This window comes from Aotus nancymaae, unplaced genomic scaffold, assembly GCF_030222135.1.
Source record: "Aotus nancymaae isolate 86718 unplaced genomic scaffold, 86718_ANA_hifiasm-v0.15.2.pri h1tg000008l, whole genome shotgun sequence".
NCBI classification, from domain to species: Eukaryota; Metazoa; Chordata; class Mammalia; order Primates; family Aotidae; genus Aotus; species Aotus nancymaae.
In genome coordinates, this window is record NW_026988419.1 from 60,770,137 (window position 1) to 60,789,306 (window position 19,170).

General features: G+C 40.8%; 2 protein-coding genes across 6 annotated transcripts in view; one reads left to right on the forward strand and one right to left on the reverse strand.

Moving 5' to 3' along the window:
* Nucleotides 1-19,170, reverse strand: part of SLC25A12 (solute carrier family 25 member 12) — a 220,230-nt gene that overhangs the window by 146,844 nt on the left and 54,216 nt on the right. The gene's annotated exons all lie outside the window — the stretch shown is intronic.
* Nucleotides 1-19,170, forward strand: part of HAT1 (histone acetyltransferase 1) — a 69,910-nt gene that overhangs the window by 14,210 nt on the left and 36,530 nt on the right. For all 5 annotated transcript variants that reach the window (XM_064373388.1, XM_064373392.1, XM_064373389.1 and 2 more), the window contains 2 exons: nucleotides 10,900-10,975; nucleotides 16,157-16,277. In XM_064373388.1, coding sequence (XP_064229458.1) covers nucleotides 10,900-10,975; nucleotides 16,157-16,277 — 197 coding nt within the window. The remainder of the gene's footprint in view (nucleotides 1-10,899; nucleotides 10,976-16,156; nucleotides 16,278-19,170) is intronic.

Sequence of the window (19,170 nt, forward strand, 5' to 3'; positions counted from 1 at the left end):
AGTGTCAGAAAGTGCAGCAGTGAGCCTGGAGCTAAATTATTCAAAGAATAAGGAAGAGAGATGGAACATGAGCTTCAAAGCTGTTTGTTCTTAGGGTATGAAGAGAGAAACATTAGTCTGAAACCAGCAATGAGGAGCAAGGAGGAGGACACCTTGTTCTAGCAGTATGAAGATATGAGAGAGAAAGCAGCCACTATCTGAGAGGTCTGTAAGAGAGAAGGAGCATCCTTAGTGGGGAGCCATGGATGCCAAATAACTGTTAGCACAAGATAGGACAGCATTTGAAAATGAGGTTGGGGATATGGAGAATTTTGGTGGTAATTGACCTCTAAGTTTCACAGTGATCACAATGAGTTGGGAAGGGGTGGAAAATGTCATTAGATGAGTGGTTTTATACTCCTGTATGGGGATGAGAATTCTGGTGATAAGGGAATTTTTAAGAATTGAACTGGGCATAAAGAGTGTTATAGGATTAATTATGTGTCTCTAAGGAATATTTAATGTTAAGATACCTCATCTTGCAGATTGATTGTGCTGATGGGAATGTTGCCAGCACACTGGGGCCAACCTTGTATTTTAAAATGGTATAATTAAGCTTGTTTTTCAATTTAGCATGGCTAGGAAAAGATGTATCGGCTAATACACTAAGATTTCAGTTATTTAAAGAACACAGGATTATGAATAAACTTAGATATAGTCCAGAATACAATTAAATACTGTATCCCATGGGGACCAGAATAGGTCAGATATATTAACTACATTAAATACATAAGTATTTATTTGAGATAGGGTCTGGTTCTGTTGCCCAGCCTGGAATGTGGTGCTGCAATCCTGCAACTTCTGCCTCCCAGGGTTAAGTGATCCTTCTACCTCAGCCTCTCAAGTAGCTGGGACTACAAGTATGTGCCACCACACCCAGTGAATTTTTGTATTTTTTGTAGAGTTGGGAGTTTCTCCATGTTGCCCAGGCAGGTCTTGAACTCTTATTTATTAAACAAGCTTTAAAAGTTGATTAATGTGCCTTGGTGATTTCTTAGTTATACTTTTGGTTAATAAGACATGTTGACTATATCTTCTTTCATGCATCTTGCCTCTCCAAAAACTACTGAAGTGATTCTGAGAACTAGGAAGTATATGAACTTATCAGCATGCATGGTGGTTTGTGCCTATAAAAAGTGGTGCCACTGACAGGGACACCAAGATTGGAGGAGAGAGCTGGCTCTGGTAGTACTGTTGCTGGTGATGGTTGAAACCAGGAGAAAGGATGAGCTCTTAAAGGAACACGCTGTGAAAGGAGGGCAGACCAAGGGCTGAGTCTTGGAAAATGCCTGTATCTAAGGGAAGTGGAGGCAAAAGAAACCAGGTTAAGTCAGACAAACAAAGAGGTAAATCAGGATAGCATATAAGTGAGAAAGGAAGAATAATATTTCAGGTAGGAAAAGAGTTTAATAACATCCACTGTTATGGAGTTCAAGGAGAGTGAAGAAAAGCAAAACATCACTAATTTTACAATAAAGTCATTATTAACTCTGAAGTAACAGTAGCATGATGGATAATTATATGAGCTGTAGGAAAAAGGGTAGCTGATGAAGGAGTATCACTTGAAGCCAGGAGTTTGAGGCCAGCCTGAGCAACACAGTGAGACCTTGTCTCTAAAAAAAAAAAAAAAAAAAAAAGCCAGGTGTGTGGCACACACTTACTCTGCAGAGCCCAGAGATCAAGGCTCTGCAGTTAGGTGTGATTATGCACTGCCCTACAGCCTGGGCAACAGAGCAAGACACACACACACACATACTCTCTCACTCTCTCTCTGACTCTCTCTCTCTCTCCCCCTCTTTAAAAGAACTATATATAGGAGTAGAAACTAAGAAACTATAGGGCAGGACAGGCACAGTGGCTCACACTTAATATCCCAGCACTTTGGGAGGCTAAGGCAGGAGGATTGCTTGATGCCAGAAGTTCAAAACCAGTCTGGGCAACATAGCAAAACTCTGTCTCTACAAAAGAAAGAAAGAAGCAACAGTATATATATTTGAAAGGAAGAATCATTGCAGGTCCTATATAGCAGCAGTCCCCAACTTTTTTGGCAGCAGGGACAAGTTTAGTGTAAGACAGTTTTTCCTGAGACCAGGGAGGGAGGCTTGGGGGAAATGGTTTTGGGATGATTCAGGTGCATTACATTCATTGTGCACTTTTTCTATTATTACATTATACTTATAATGAAATTATTATACACCTCACTGTAATGTGGAATTAGGGGAAACTCTGAGCTTGTTTTCCTGCAACTAGACAGTCCCATCTGGGGGTGATGGAGTCAGTGACACCTGAAGTGTATTGCTTATGTCCAGTTTATTCTGTGGTCTCGTTTTGGTTGCCATCATTGCAGAAAACCCTCACAAAGGTAAGATGTTGAAAATGGAAGCAGGCTTTTCAGTACTTTTATGGCAGTCTCATGATATTCTGCTTTGATTTTAATCCGGAACATATGGAGATTGGAAGTTGTCTGAAACATACTTTTCTTTCCTTTTTTTTTTGAGACAGGATCTCGCTCTGTTGTTCACGCTGGAGTGCAGTGGTACAATCTCAGCTCACTGCAACCTCCACTTCCTGGATTCAAGCGAGATTCTCGTGCCTCAGCCTCCCAGGTAACTGGGACTACAGGCGCATACCACCAAACCCCAGTAATTTGTGTAATTTTAGTAGAGACGGGGTTTCGCCATGTTGCTTATGGTGGTCTTGAAATTGTAGGCTCATGTAATTTGCCCGCCTCAGCCTCCCAAAGTACTGGGATTACAGAGGTGAGCCACCAGCCTGGCTTCAAACATACTTTTAAGGCTACCTTCATTTTCAGTCTCAAGCAGTTCACCCTATTCTAGCACAGACAAAGTTGATTCACCTGACTTATTCACAAAGGGTCACAGATCCATTCCTTCCCAGTTCAGGGTTCTTTTGTGGTTGGGAAGTAATGCTCAAACTTTTTTTTTTTTTTCCGAGATGGAATTTCACTCTTGTTGCCCAGGCTGGAATGCAATGGCACGGTCTTGGCTTACTGCAGCCTCTGCCTCCCAAGTTCTAGCAATTCTCCCTCCTCAGCCTCCCGAGTAGTTGAGATTACAGGCATGTGCCACCACACCCAGCCAATTTGGTATTTTTAGTAGCGACGGGGTTTATCCATGTTGGTCAGGCTGGTCTGGAACTCCCGACTTCAGGTGACCCACCCACCTTGGCCTCCCAAAGTACTGGATTACAGGCATGAGCCACCGTGGCTAGCTGCTCAAACTCTTTTGAAAGGTGATAGGTGATCATGCACCAGTTGGGAGAATGAGAACCCTGTGAACCAGGGTCTTTCAAAATCTCTGCTAATGTTTGAAACATGTCAGCAGTCCCAGTGTTCACTCGTCACCCTTATACTTCCACTTTGGCTTTGAATGCAGCCACTTTATCTGCCAACTTGGAACACGGTTGTCATTCTCCCCTGAAGTGATAGATCGACTGTGTTAGGCAGGTTGAATATGTCACACAAATAAGCAAGTTTTGTGACCCATTCTGTGTCACTGAAATGTGCTGCCTACGGTGACTGTTTTTCTAAAAGAAATCTCTGGAGTGGCTGTTCTAACTCAAAAACTCTAGCCAGTGATCTACCTTTAGAAAGCTATCTCACTTCTGTGTATAAAAAGAAGATATGTGTGCTCTGTGTCCATCTCCTCACAGAGTGATATGAACGGATGTGAGTTAAGGGCATGTGCTTTAATGTGGTTGATAATTTTAATCACATCCTGCAAAATGTTAAGTTCAAGGGCATGTGCTTTAATGTGGTTGATAATTTTAATCACATCCTGCAAAATGTTAAGTTCATGTTAACCAAATGTTTTTTGGTTAACCAGCATTACTTTATGGATGAAACAGTGTATAGACTCAATTTGGAAGTGACCTCTTTTTTTTTTTTTTTTTTTAAAGACAGGGTCTCACTTTATTGCACAAGCTGAGTGCTGTGGCACAGTCATGGCTCACTGTAGCCTCAACTTTCTGAGCTCAAACAGTTCTGCGTGGGACTACAGGCACGTGCCACCCGCCCAGCTAATTTTTTTTGTGGTGAAAGGGTATCACTATGTTGCCCAGGCTGGTCTCAGACTCCTGGACTCAAGTGATTCTCCTATTTCAGCCTCACAAAGTGCTGGGATCACAGGGATGAGCCACTGCGTCCTGCAGAGGCAATCTCTTTGACTGAGTAGTGAAACCAGAAAGCTGTCCAGTCGTAGCAGCTGCTTCGTCCATGCATATACTGACACAAAATGACTAATTCAGTTTTTCTGTTATGTAATCATTCAAAGACTTGAATAGTTCTGCAGTGTGGTATTGGTTGGCAACAAAAGTACACATAATGTATCCTCATGCATATCCTCCTGAAAAATACAGTGCACAAAAACAAAAACAAGCATTGTTTCCTTGTTACCACTGGTAGACTCATCAGCCTGGATTGTGCACCATGGTGACTCATTAATCCTCTCTAACAATTGTGCCTCAACATCCCCTGCTATTTCATTAATTCTTCTAGTTCTGGTACGAGCCTAAAGAGGAACATGTGCCACCTTTTGAAGTGCAGCTTATCCTAAAAGTCACGACAAATGTCTTTAGCAGCAGGCAGGAACTACTCTTCACCAATAGTAAAGGGCTTCTTAGTTTTAGTAATGTGGTTAGCCACTAAGAATGATGCTCTCAGTGCAGACACATTTGATGAAGTGGTGGCCTTTAATAAATTGCTTCTGTTCTTCGTGTTCATGTTTTTTTTTTTCTTTTGAAAACTCCAAAGGCTTGTCTTTTAATGCAGGTGCTTGGTCTCCATGTAATGAAGCAGTTTTGTAGGTTTCATGGCCTTGTTGGATAGCCGGTCACCACGTACTATACAAAGATGGCTTGGAGAATGTGAATCACCGTTTGCAGTGAACTCATAATTTAAGTAGGACTCTTGGTATTGAGTAGGACTCTTGGTAAATGCAGCTTTCTTTTCATTGGCAGTCTTAGAGTCTTCTGCTGTCTCATCATTGGGTCTTTCCCCTTCTTCAAAGAAGCTCTCCAGTGACATTTGTTTTTCACTGTTTTTGGCAAGGGTTAGCAAAAAGATTTATCAAAACCGTGATGAGACAAATGCTTCGCATGAGAAAGAGGCACAGATGGAAGTGGTAAATGAAGTAATGGGTAGGCAACACGTGGACTAAAATAAGTGTTGGAGTCTGACTTAAAGGCTGTCACTAGATGCAGCTGTACAATGGAAGTATATCAACTCACTTGCCATTATGAAGCCTGCCACCAGATGCAGCTTAATTGTCACTTGCCACTCACTGCTCACTGATAGGATTGGGGTGTTTTGTTTTGTTTTGTTTTGTTTTGTTTTTGTGTGAGAGGGAGTCTCTTTTTTTTGCCTAGGCTGGAGTGCAGTGGTGTGATCTTGGCTTACTGCAACCTCCACCTCCTAGGTTCAAGCTATTCTCCTGCCTCAGCCTCTAGAGTAGCTGTGATTACAGGTGTGTTCCACCACACCTGGCTAATGTTTGTATTTTTAGTAGATGCGGGGTTTCTCCATGTTGGCCAGGCTGGGCTGATAGGGTTTTGATAGGAGTCTATAAGCAATTGATTTATTATGGTCTCTGTGCAGTCAAACCTCTCTGCTAACATTAATCTGTGTTTGCAGCTGCTCTCCAATGTTAGCAACACTGCCTCAGCTCCATCTCAGATCATCAGGCATTAGATTCTCATAAGGAGCATGCAACCTAGATCCCTCACATGAGCAGTTCACACTAGGGTTTTTGCTCATATGAGAATCTAATGCCACCACTGATCTGACAGGAGGCGGCACTTAGGCAGTAATGCAAGCAGTGGGGAACAACTGTAAAGACAGATGAAGCTTTGCTAGCTTACCCACTGCTCATCTTCTGCTGTATGGCCTGGTTTCTAACAGGCCACAGACCTCTACCTGGAGTTTGAGGATCCCTCTTATATAACAGTAAGATGCCATTTAGTATGCCAGGCCCCAAGCTTCCATTTTTTTTTTTTAATAAAATTATGAGCGACATAGGTTTTTGGTTTTGGTTTTGGTTTTGTTTTGTTTTGAGATGGAGTCTTGCTCTGTCACCCCGGCTGGAGTGCAACGGCCCCGTCTCAGCTCACTGCAACCTCCGCCTCCCAGGTTCAAGCAATTCTCCTACCTCAGCTTCCCACGTAGCTGGGAGTACAGGCGCACAACACTACACCCAGCTAATTTTTGCATTTTTAGTAGAGACAGGGCTTCACCTTGTTGGCCAGACTGGTCTTGAACTCCTGACTTCAGGTGATCTACCCATCTCAGCCTCCCAAAGGGCTGGGATTACAGGTATGAGCTACTGCGCCCAGCCGTGATAGAGGTTTTTAGTGCTTCTTTTGAATTATTTCAGTTTTTTATACTGTGTATTTTTTCTGAGTATTGGGATAACATGTATTTTGCAGAAAATTTGGAAAGTACATAAAAGTATATAAAATAAAAACTATCCATAATTCATCACTCAAAATACTGACCTTTGTATTATAATTTGGGGTATTTTCTTCTAGTATTTTTCATTATATGTTTATTTCTGTTATTTCTCTTTTATACAATTGAGGTTACCATATCATGTTTTGTTCACTTAACTATGCATCGTGAACATTTTCCTATATTTGTCATGAGATATTCCTAAATAATATGTTTAATGATTATATAAGCCATTTCATGTGTTTAATTTATTTAACCATTCGCCCAAGGTTTGACATTTGGGTTGCTTGTTTGCTATAATGCCATAACTGTCTTATAAAGACTTGAAAATATTTAATGTTTCTGATGCCCTGGAGAGAGTTCACATTTTGTACATGTTCTCAAGTAACATACATATGTCACACTGATAGAACTTTAAATCTGCTATGTACCAACTTTTAGGTCCTGTTTTCTGTGGACCAAATTTTATGGGAAAATATTAAAACCTCACTAATTTGGATGACGGGCATCAGAAGAAGGCCAATCTGAATTTTAGAAATAATTATCATAACTAGGCTTAAGACAACTTTTCTTACTCATTACTTGTTCTTTTCTCTATGTGTTTTTACCCATCACTACCAAAATGTCATATAATATACATATTATATTAGTTTGAAAATTAGTTTTTCAGAATTTCTAGTTATTTCCAAACATCTTCAAACATTAGAGATATAGTAGTTGTGAATTTTTAGGTTAATGAGTCTGGACATATTTGACTTTTTTTTTTTTTTTTTTTAACTATTGCAGGTGTACAAAAAATATAGTGCTGGCCAGGCATGGTGGCTCATGCCAGTAATTTCAACACTTTGGGAGACTGAGGCAGGCAGATCACCTGAGGTTAGGAGTTTGAAACCAGCCTAGGCAACATGGCAAAACTCCATCTCTACTAAAAATACAGAAATTAGCGAAGTGTAGTAGTAAGCACCTGTAATCCCAGCTGCTTGGAAGACTGAGGCCAGAGAATTGCTTGAACCTGGGAGGTGGAGGTTGCAGGGAGCTGAGATTGCACCATTGCACTCCAACCTGGTGACAGAGCAAAACTCTGTCTCAAAGAAAAAAAAATTTAAAAAAAAATTTATATATATATGGGAGGGAGCGGGAAAGCAAGCAAGAGTGAGCGACAAAGCGCAAACTAAGCAATATCTTTGATTCCATCACTCTGCTTTTTCTTTTTTTTTTTTTTTTTTGAGACGGAGTTTCGCTCTTGTTACCCAGGCTGGAGTGCAATGGCGCGATCTCGGCTCACCGCAACCTCCGCCTCCCGGGTTCAGGCAATTCTCCTGCCTCAGCCTCCTGAGTAGCTGGGATTACAGGCACGCGCCACCATGCCCAGCTAATTTTTGTATTTTTAGTAGAGACGGGGTTTCACCGTGTTGACCAGGATGGTCTTGATCTCTTGACCTCGTGATCCACCCGCCTCGGCCTCCCAAAGTGCTGGGATTACAGGCTTGAGCCACCGCGCCCGGCCCACTCTGCTTTTTCAAATCTTTACATTTGGTTGTATTTGCCCAGGCCTCTTTTTTTTTTTTTTTTTTTTTAATTTTTGTTATGAAAAATTTGAAGCACATAGAACAATTGAGAGAATAGAACAATACCATGTATATGTAACACCTAGATTCAGCAGTTAACATTTGCCATGTTTGCTTTAGTATGTGTGTATTTTTGCTGAATTATTTGACAGTAGATATCTAAACATGACACTTGCCTATAGCACATCTCCTAATATATGGACCTTCATATATGTACCCATAATGTTATCACACTTAAGAAAATTAATAGTAATTTTTTCAATACTGTGTAATTTTTGATTTCTCTAGTTGCCTTTGAAACACTTTAACAGCTTTAAAAAAAAGTAGGCCAGGCATGGTAGCTTATGTCTATAATTCCAGCACTTTGGGATGCTGAAGTGAGAGGATGGCTTGAGCCCAGGAATTGGATACCAGCCTGGGCAACAAAGACCTCCATCTCTACAAAAAATTTAAAACATTAGTCGTTCATGGTGGTGTGCGCTTGTAGTCCCAGCTACTTGAAAGGCTGAGGTGGGAAGATCCTTTGAGCCCAGGAGTTTAAGGTTGCAGTGAGCTGTGATTGTGCCACTGCAGTCCAGCCTGGGTGACAAGGAGACCCTGTCTCAAAAAAAAAAAAAAAAATTACTTAAACAAGGATCCAGTAAAGGATTATGCACTGCATTTGGTTGTAATGTTTCTTAAATAATCTCTTTTAATGCAGAGCAATCCCTTCCTGCCCACATGCAACATTTTCCCTACATGACATTGATTTATTTGGGAGAGTAAAGTCATTGCACAGAGTTATTAGATAAATCTACATTCTATATTTCCTTTTGATGTTAGTTTAACTTCCTCTTGTATCTTCTGTATTTCCTTTAAATTGGAAAGTAAAAAGATTAGATTTAAGATAAAAATATTTGGTGAGAAAACTTCATAGGTGATCCTGTATACAGTTGGTCCTTGATAACATGGCTTTGAACTGTGTGGATCCACTTACACATGGGTTTTTTTCTACCAAATGCAGATCAAAAGTAGTGTTTGGGACACCAAACAGAACTACAGGATGTAGGAAACAGGACTTGAGTATCCATGAATTTTGGTACAGTCGGGGGTCCTAGAGCCAGTCTCTGGAGTATACTGAGGGATGACTGTACTTCATATTTCATTGAATCAGGAAGCACATAATGTTGTTCTGTCCCACAATGAATGATGCTAAGTTAGATCATTTGGAAAAGTGGTGACTACCAGGTCTCTATAATGAAAATATATCTTCTGTAAATTAGTAATCTGCTGGAGATACTTTGGCATGCAAGGAATCACCTGCTTTGTGAGGACAGTGTTAGAAATTTTTCATCTACAATTTATCTTTTTTTTTGAGACGGAGTCTCACTCTGTCGCCCAGGCTGGAGTGCAGTGGCACAATTTCAGCTCAGTGCAACCTCCGCCTCCCAGGTTTCAAGTGATTGTCCTGCCTCGGCCTCCAGAGTAGCTGAGATTACAGGCACCCACCACCACACCTGGCTAATTTTTGTATTTTAGTAGAGCTAAACATTTCAGCATGTTGGTTAGGCTGGTCTTGAACTCCTGACCTCAAGTGGTCCTCCCGCTTCAGCCTCCAAAGTGCTGGGATTACTGGTGTGAGCCACTGGCCCTACAATTTATCTTTTCATTCTTCAGTTGCTTAATAATTTTTTAATGACTGAAGTATTTTTCATAAGATAAATTATATCAAGAAAATGTCCAGTATTTAAGTACTCACAACAAATAAAAACAACAAAAGGATACCTATTCCATCTTAGATTAATAGAAATTAAAGTTAAGGGTGTGGAATATCCTTGAGTACAACAGAGTGTTCTCAAGGATGTAGGAAACAAAGGAGTTTATAAGCTGTGGGTATATAAACTGCTTGTGGGTATATAAAAACTGTTACAGTATTTTTATAGAGTACTTTAGCAGTCTCTCTCTATATATATATTTTGTTGTTGTTTGTTTGTTTGTTTTGTTTTGTTTTGTTTTCAGACAGAGTCTCTGTCACCCAGGCTGGAGTGTAGTGGCATGATCTTGGCTCACTGCAACCTCCACCTCCTGGGTTTAAGCAGTTCTCCTGCCTCAGCCCCCTAAGTAGCTGGGACTACAGGCATGCACCACCATGCCCAGCTAATTTTTGTATTTTTAGTAGAGATGGGATTTCACCATGTTGGTCAGGCTGGGTACAAACTTGCCTTGGCCTTTCAAAGTGCTGGGATTACATGCATGAGCCGCTGCACCCAGCCACTTTAGCAATATTTATACAAATATTTCAGTACTCTTTCCCTATTTTTCTGCTGCCAGGAATTTCCCCTATGTATACTTATAAAAGCACACCAAGATGTATATAAGGATGTCATTGCAGTGTTATTTTTAATAGCAAAAAAAAAAAAAAAACCCAAACAACATAAATGTCATCTGGTTATTGTTTATTATTAAGATATTTCTTAGAGCATACTGTTTTCATTTGCTGTAACTTTTCTTATCTCAAAGTGTCTTTTTGTTTTTCCTTTACTCATCGCATTGTGCATAAACATATGGAAAAATAAAAACTAAATCAGGTGCCTCTGTCATACCTAGCCTTATAATTCTTAGAGTAAGTAGAGCTTCGATGCTGAAGCACTCAAAGTAATATTTTAATTTTTGTTGTTCACTGGTCTCTTGAGTATACAGTGTAAATCATGTAATGGAGAAATGACACTTTGAGTAAGAAAAATGTTGGCTATATCCTAGTTATACTGAAATTCTTGAAATAGAAATATCTGTTACCTTCAACATCTTTAATATCTTTAATATCTCTATATTTTTTATTCCTTTAAACAGTTCGTTTTCCTGAAGATCTTGAAAATGACATTAGAACTTTCTTTCCTGAATATACCCATCAACTCTTTGGGGATGAGTAAGTAACTTAGTAAAATGTTTGTCAAATTAGTATGGAGAAAAAATTTCGTTCTTTTTCTTTTAGATTAAGAAATCAAATTTTATTTTCTTTACTCTTATTTTTTATGTGGTTTATCTTAAAATATATGTTATAATGGTATTTTATACATTGAGACACCAGCCATTTTAATACCTACCATTTAGTGCTATAAATGTGTTAATTCTCATAACAGTATTAATGATGGTATTATTATTATTTGCTACTTTGTGCATTGATGGAATTGGGTAATTGTTTAAGAACATACAGATGGCTAGAATATATGTTTAGGTAATCTGACTCCAGATCCCATGATCATAACTACTACTTTTTTCTGCCTACCATTTTGCTAAATTACTTCCAGTAGCATATATTCCCTTAAAGCTGTAATAGAAAGCTTAAATTGTTATTCTCTGATTAAATAAGCAATAGAGAAGTTTGTTATTTATTTATTTTCTAGACAGGGTCTTGCTCTGTCACTCAGGCTGGAGTACAGTAGTATTAGCTGACTGGAGCCCGAACCTCATGGACTCAAGCAGTCCTCCCACCTCAGCCTCCGAGTAGCTGGGACTACAGGCACACACGACCATACCTGGCTGTTTTTTTTTTTTTTTTGTAGAGATTGGGTATACCTATGTTGCCCAGGCTGGTCTTGAACTTGTGGGCTCAAGTGATCCTCCCACTTGCGCCTCCCAAAGTGCTGGGACTGCAGGCATGAACCACTGTACCTGCTCTGAAGTTTATTTTTTAGAAGGAACTTTAAAGATATATCCCAGGCCAGGCATGGTGGCTCACACCTGTAATCCCAGCACTTTGGGAGGCCGAGGCAGGCAGAATGAGGAGTTCGAGACCAGCCTGGCTAATGTAGTGAAACCTTGTCTATTAAAATACAAAAATTAACCAGGCATGGTGGCACACGCCTGTAGTCCCAGCTACTGGGGAGGCTGAGGCAGGATAATCGCTTGAACCCAGGAGGCAGAGGTTGTAGTGAGCTGAGATCACGCTCTTGCACTCCAACAGAGTGAGACAGTCTTAAAAAAACAAAAACAGGCCAGGCGCAGTGGCTCACGCCTGTAATCCCAGCACTTTGGGAGGCCGAGGAGGGTGGATCACGAGGTCAAGAGATCGAGACCATCCTGGTCAACATGGTGAAACCCCATCTCTACTAATAGAAAAAAATTAGCTGGGCATGGTGGCACGTGCCTGTAATCCCAGCTACTCAGGAGGCTGAGGCAGGAGAATTGCCTGAACCCAGGAGGCGGAGGTTGCGGTGAGCCGAGATCGCGCCATTGCACTCCAGCCTGGGTAACAAGAGCGAAACTCTGTCTCAAAAATAAATAAATAAATAAATAAAAATAAAGATATGTCCCAGTATATTCAGCACTGTTCTTTAATTTCTTGTACTTTGATTACATTATTGAGTCAGTTACCTTTTTAAAAACTTGTGATTTTGAAAAAAATTCAAATTTTCAGAAAGTTGCAAGAATAGTACAGTGATCTCTGTATATTTTTTACCTGGATTCACCAAATGTTGCCATTTAGCTATATTTGCTTTGATCATTCTCTCTTATAAAAATATATTATTGTTGTTGAACTATTTGAGAGTAGATTGCAGATATATCCTGATCCTTTACCCCTCATTTCTCTTAAGTATATATTTCTTAAAAATAAGGGCAACAACCATGGAAGAATTGTAAAAATTCAGGAAATTTAAACATTGATACTGAGTCTCTAATTGTTGCCCAGGCTGAAGTGCCATGGCACTATCTCAACTCACTGTAACCTCCACCTCTGGGTTCAAATGATTTCTCCTGCCTCAGCCTCCCAAGTTTCTGGCATTACAGGCACCTGCCACCACACCCAGCTAATTTTTGTATTTTTAGTAGAGACGGGGTTTCACTATCTCGGTCAGGCTGGTCTCAAATTCCTGACCTCAAGTGATCTGCCCACCTTGGTCTCCCAAAGTGCTGGGATACAAGTGTGAGCCACTTTGCCCAACTTGATACAGTACTATTTTCTGATATACAGTCCGTGTTTCAGATTTTGTCCGTTGATTTCTAGTAATTCTTTTATAGCAATTTTCTCTAATCCTGGATCCAATACAGAATCATATTGCATTTCATTGTTATATCTCTTTGTTCTTCTTTAATCTTAAATTGATCTTCAGCCATTGTTTTTCCTGACAGACATTTTTGTAGGGTATAGGCTAATTTTGTAGAAATCTTATTTTACACTAATTTGATTGGTTTCATTGTGATTAAACTCAGATAATGCATGTTTTTGCAGTACCATTACAAAAGTGGTAATGTGTCCTCAGTGTATCACATCAGCGAGTCTGTGATGTCAGTTTGTCCCTTGTTGGTTAAGTTAACTTGGGCCACTTAGTTTGGAGGTGGCTGCCAGGTTTTTTCACTATAAAATTAATGTTTTTTCCATTGTAATTTATAAGTAGTTTGTAGGCAGATAAGACTGAAAATAGCCTGTTTTCCATCAAGTTTTTACCCAGTAGTTTTAGCATCCATTAATGATTCTTGCTTGAGTCAGTATTTTACTATGATGATTGTAAAGTGGTGATTTTGTAACTCTATCATACCTTTTTAATTTATTAGTTGGCATGCTAGTATAAGAAAGAGCTTTTGTTCCCTTATTTATTTCTTTATTTATATCAAACTCAGGATTGTTTTTCGATTTCTGTTTTTGTTTTTTGAGACAGGGTCTTTTTCTATTACCCAGGCTGGAATGCAGTGGTGCGATCACAGCTTACTGCAGCCTTGAACTCCCAGCCTCAAGCAGATCCTCCCACCTCAGCCTCCTGAGGAGCTAAGACTGTAGTACCACCATGCCTAGCTAATTTTTAAAAATTTGTTGACCAGGCTGGTCTTGAACTCCTGGGCTCAAGTCATCCTCCGACCTGGGCTTCTCAAAGTGCTGGGATTACAGGTGTGAGCCACTGCACCCGGCTAAGGATTCTTTTTTTAAAAATTCAGTGGGTTATGTACAGTCTGTTACTGCTACTAATTTTGATGTTCACATTATCCCAAATTTGGCAAGTGGCCACCCTTTCAGACACTTTTGAGTCTTTCTGATATGTACTTAGAATTTTGAGGACACTTTACTTTCTGGCACAATAAGATGTTTCCAGATTTGTCTTGTACTTTCCCTGTTAGTTCTGGAGTCAACCAGTTTCCCATGGAACCCCTGGTTTGTTGTAGTAGGAAAGGGTATTTAGACATAGTGGACATTAAATATTTCCCTTCATGTCTTTTTTCCTCCATGCATTATTTTAACATCATTGACGTGTTTCTTTAATGTGTGGGGTTTTTTTGTAGGCTTTTTTGTTGTTGTTGTTTGTTTATTTGAGACAGAGTGTTGCTCTGTTGCCCAGGCTGGAGTGAAATGGCATGATCTCAGCTTGCTGAAACCTCTGCTGCCTCCTGGTTCAGGTGATTTTCATGCCTCAGCCACCCAAGTAGCTGGGACCACAGGCATGCATCACCACGCCCAGCTAATTTTTTTTTTTTGTAATTTTAGTAGAGATGGGGTTTTGGCATGTTGGCCGGGCTGGTCTTGAACTCTGTAGCTCAGACATTCTGCCTGCCTTGGCCTCCCAAAGTCATAGGATTACGGGCATGAGCCACTGCACCCAGCCATATTTAATGTATGGCTTTTTTGTTGTTGTTTGTTTGTTTTTTGAGATGGAGTCTCACTCTGTCGCCCAGGCTGGAGTACAGTGGTGCAATCTTAGTTCACTGCAACTTCCACCTCCTGGGTTCAAGCGATTCTCCTGCCTCAGCTTCCCAAGTAGGTGGGACTATAGACACGTGCCACCACGCCCGGCTAATTTTTGTATTTTTAGTAGAGACGGGGTTTCACCCTGTTGGCTAGGCTCTTCTTGAACTCCTGGCCTCAGGTGATCCACCCACCTCGGCCTCCCAAAGTGCTGGGATTACAGGCATGAGCCACTGTACTCAGCCTTAAATGTGTTTTTAGGTCAACAAAGGTGTCTTCCTGCAACAAATTTCTTGAGAATTTCTCATTATTAATGTATCAGATTAGATATTTTATGTGCTTTCACATATGAATAATTATATCTTTTTTTTTTTTTTTGAGACAGAGTTTCGCTGTCATTACCCAGGCTGGAGTGCAATGGCGCGATCTCGGCTCACCGCAACCTCCGCCTCCTGGGTTCAGGCAATTCTCCTGCCTCAGCCTCCTGAGTAGCTGGGATTACAGGCACGCGCCACCATGCCCAGCTAATTTTTTTGTATTAGTAGAGACGGGGTTTCACCATGTTGACCAGGATGGTCTCGATCTCTTGACCTCGTGATCCACCCGCCTCGGCCCAAAGTGCTGGGATTACAGGCGTGAGCCACCGCGCCCAGCCAACTCAGTAGTTTTTAATGTATTCAGAGTGTGCAACACAGTCAACTTTAGAACATTTTCATCACTTCCAGCAAAAACCCTAAAATTCATTAATAGTCACTTTCCTTTACCCTGACCCCTAGTCTTAGTCACTAATCTGCTTTCTGTCACTATAGATTTGCCTATTCTGGATATTTTAGAGTTCACTTTTTAGAAGACTCTTAAGCTGGAAAAAGGAATATTAAGGCATAAATGTGATAGCAGGGAGCAGGGATGGAAAAATTAGCAGCAATTCTTTATCTGCCTTTTGAGTTCATAGAGCAGTTTACGTGTAGTAAGGCAGGTGCTATTGCTGCAGCTCTGGATGTTGGTAATTCAGTAAGTGGTAAGTTGGAGGGACTGGTCCAAGGCTTGGTAGCTGCTTGCCTAGCCAGGTCCTAGTTTAACAATACTTGTCTCATTTGAAATGCCATCTAATACTGGTAATGGTAGCAGCAACAGCAACAGTAGCAATAGTATTAAATGTGTGACATTTATTGAGCACTTACACAATGTGCTGATTTTATAAGTAATTTACATGTATTAACTTACTCATTTAACTCAAACAACATTCCTGAGTTAGGCACCATTATTCTATTTTATAGATGAAAACTGAAGCACATTTTATTGTAGATGATTTTTTTTAAGTATAGTTTAAAATCTTGAAACTACCCATGAAGTTAAACTTGTTTATATGTAGAGTTAATACTTTTTAATGACTGCAAAAATTCATTCTCATTGTTGCTATTTTTTCCATTTCAGCGAAACTGCTTTTGGTTACAAGGGTCTAAAGATCCTGTTATACTATATTGCTGGTAGCCTGTCAACAATGTTCCGCGTTGAATATGCATCTAAAGTTGATGAGAACTTTGACTGTGTAGAGGTAAGAACAGAAATACATTTTTACTATTTTCTAATTGAGTTTATTTTAAAATAGGTTTTAGGCTGGGTGTGGTGGCTTGCACTTGTAATCCCAGCACTTTGAGGGGCCAAGAGGAGCAGATCTTTAGAGCTCAGGAGTTGAAGACCAGCCTGGCCAACATAGTGAGACCTCATTTCTCAAAAAAAAAAAAAACCACACAAAAATTAGTGGAGTGTGGTGGCATATGTCTGTAATCCCAGCTACTCAGGAGGCTGATGTGGGAGGATGGCTTGAGCCCAGGAGGCAGAGGCTACAGTTGGCTGAGATCATGCCACTGCACTACAGCCTGGATGACAGAGCTAGACCCTGTCTCAAAAACAAAACAAACAAAAAAATAGGTTCTAAAAATTAAAGGTTTGGGCTGGGCGCAGTGCGTTGTGCTTGTAATCCCAGTGCTTTTGGAGGCTGAAGTGGGAGAATCTCAAGCCCAGGAGTTGGAAACCAGCCTGGGCAACATAGGGAGACCCTGTCTGTACAAAACAAATTTTAAAAATTAGCTGGGTATGGAGACACAAACCTGTAGTCTCAGCTACTTGGGAGGCTGAGGTGGGAGGATTGCTTGAGCTCAGGAGCTTGAGGCTGCCAGTGAGCCATGATAGCACTACTGCACTCCAGCCTGGTCAACAGAACAAGACCCTACCTCTTAAAAAAAAATTAAGGTTTGAGGGAGGAGAGAATCTATTATATGGTAGTTTTAAAATTACATACTCAGGCTGGGCATGTTGTCCCAGCACTTTGGGAAGCCAAGGCAGGCAGATCACCTGAGGTCAGGAGTTTGAGACCAGCCTGGCCAATGTGGTGAAACCCGTCTCTACTAAAAATACAAAAATTAGCCAGGCATGGTGGTGCATGCCTGTAATCCCAGCTACTCTGGAGGCTGAGGTGGGAGAATCGCTTGAACCCAGAGGTGGAGGTTGCAGTGAGCCGAGATCACACCATTGTATTCCAGCCTTGGCAACAGAGCAAGACTCCATGTCAAAAAGAAAAAAAAAAAGGGAGAGAGAGAGAGATGAGTATGCGTCTGTGGTAGACTGAATAATAGTCCCCCCCAAAAGATATCCATGTCTTAATCTCTGGAACCTTTGGATACTGCCTCATATTGCAAAAGGCACTTTGCTGATATAATTAAGTATCTTGATATTATCCTGGAATATTTGAGAGGGCCAAAGTGTAATGACATGTATCCTAATGAGAGGGAGGCAGAAGGAAACTTGACAGAAGAGGAGATGGCAGTGTGACCACAGAGGCAGATGTGATGTGGCCACAAGCCAAAGAATGCTTAGTCACTAGAAGATGGAAGAAGAAAGGAACAGATTCCCTTCTAGAGCTTCCCGAGGGAGTATATTACCTTGATTATAGCCCAGTGATACTGATTTCAGACCACATCCAGAAAGTAAGAGAATAAATGTTGTTTTAAGCCACCAATTTCATGGTAATTTATTATAGCAGCTGCAGAAACCCAATATAGGTTTTCATACCAGGAAGTGGGATGCTGCTATAACCAATAACTAAAAATGTATAAGTGTCTTTGAAGATAGATAGAGGCTGGAGGAGTTTAGAAGGTGCATGATAGAAAAAGCATAGATTACCTTGAATGGACTGTTGGTAGAAATATGGATGTTAAAGGAAATACGGACTGTTGGTTAGGGCTCAGAATGAAGCTAGGAGTGTGGGAGAGAAAGCCTGTACCATCTTAGAGAATATAAATATTGTAATAAACATAGTTTTGGTAGAAACATGAACATTAAAAGTGCCTCTGCTACTGAGGAGACTGAGGCAGGAGGATCATTTGAGGCCAGGAGGTTGAGGCTGCAGTAAGGTAAATATGATTATGCCACTGCACTCCAGCTTGGGTGACAGTGAGCCCCTTTCCCTTAAAAAAAAAAGTAAAGGCCAGGCTTGGTGGCACTTTGGGAGGCCAAGGTGGGTAGATCACCTGAATTCAGGAGTTCGAGCCAGCCTAGACAATATGGCGAAACCCCATTTCTACCAAAGAAAAAAAAAAAACCACACACACACACAAATCAGCTGGGCGTGGTGGTATATGCCTGTAGTTCCAGCTACTCTGGAGCCTGAGGTAGGAGATTGGCTTAAGCACGGGAGGTGAAGATTGCAGGGAGCCAAGATTGTGCCACTGTACTCCAGCATGAGTGACAGAGCCAGACCCTATCTCCAGAAAAAAAAAAAAAAAAGTGCCTCTTGTTGGTGAGGGCTTAGAACAAGATGAGGAACATGTATTTGGCAACTGGAGGAAAGGAGATCCTCATTCTATAGTGGCAGAAAGCCTAGCTGAATTATGTCCTGCAGTTATGTGGAAAGGAGAACTTCCTGTAAGCAATGAACTTGGGTATTTAGCTGAGGAGGTTTTTATGCAAAGTATTGGAGGTGTGGCGTGATTTCTGGCTGCTTACAGTAAAGTGAGGAAAGAGATAAATTGAGGGAAGAATGGTTAAACAAAAAGGATACAGGACTTGATGATTTGGGAAACTCTTAGGCTATCCAGATTGCGGAAGACACTAGTTAGGATATTTATTGTCAGAAAGGTGGAAAGTGTGTTCTGGAGAGAAAACCATGAGTGTTGCAGGATAACCTTTTACTAGTGCTGAAGGGATTAGGCATGTGACTCACGGATCTCCTCAGTTGTCTCAGCAAAGAGCTAGGAATAGATCTGGGGAACATCTGTGGAAGACCCTCTTGTCTAATGATGTGAACCCTCATGACATACACAGGTGACTCACAAGGGTTGTGAGAATTAAAACTTTAAAGTGCAGCTTGGACTGACAGGACAAAATGAAGGAAGGCTGTATGAACTCTTCAAATTCCATAGGCAGGAAATAGGCTAATTAAACTGACC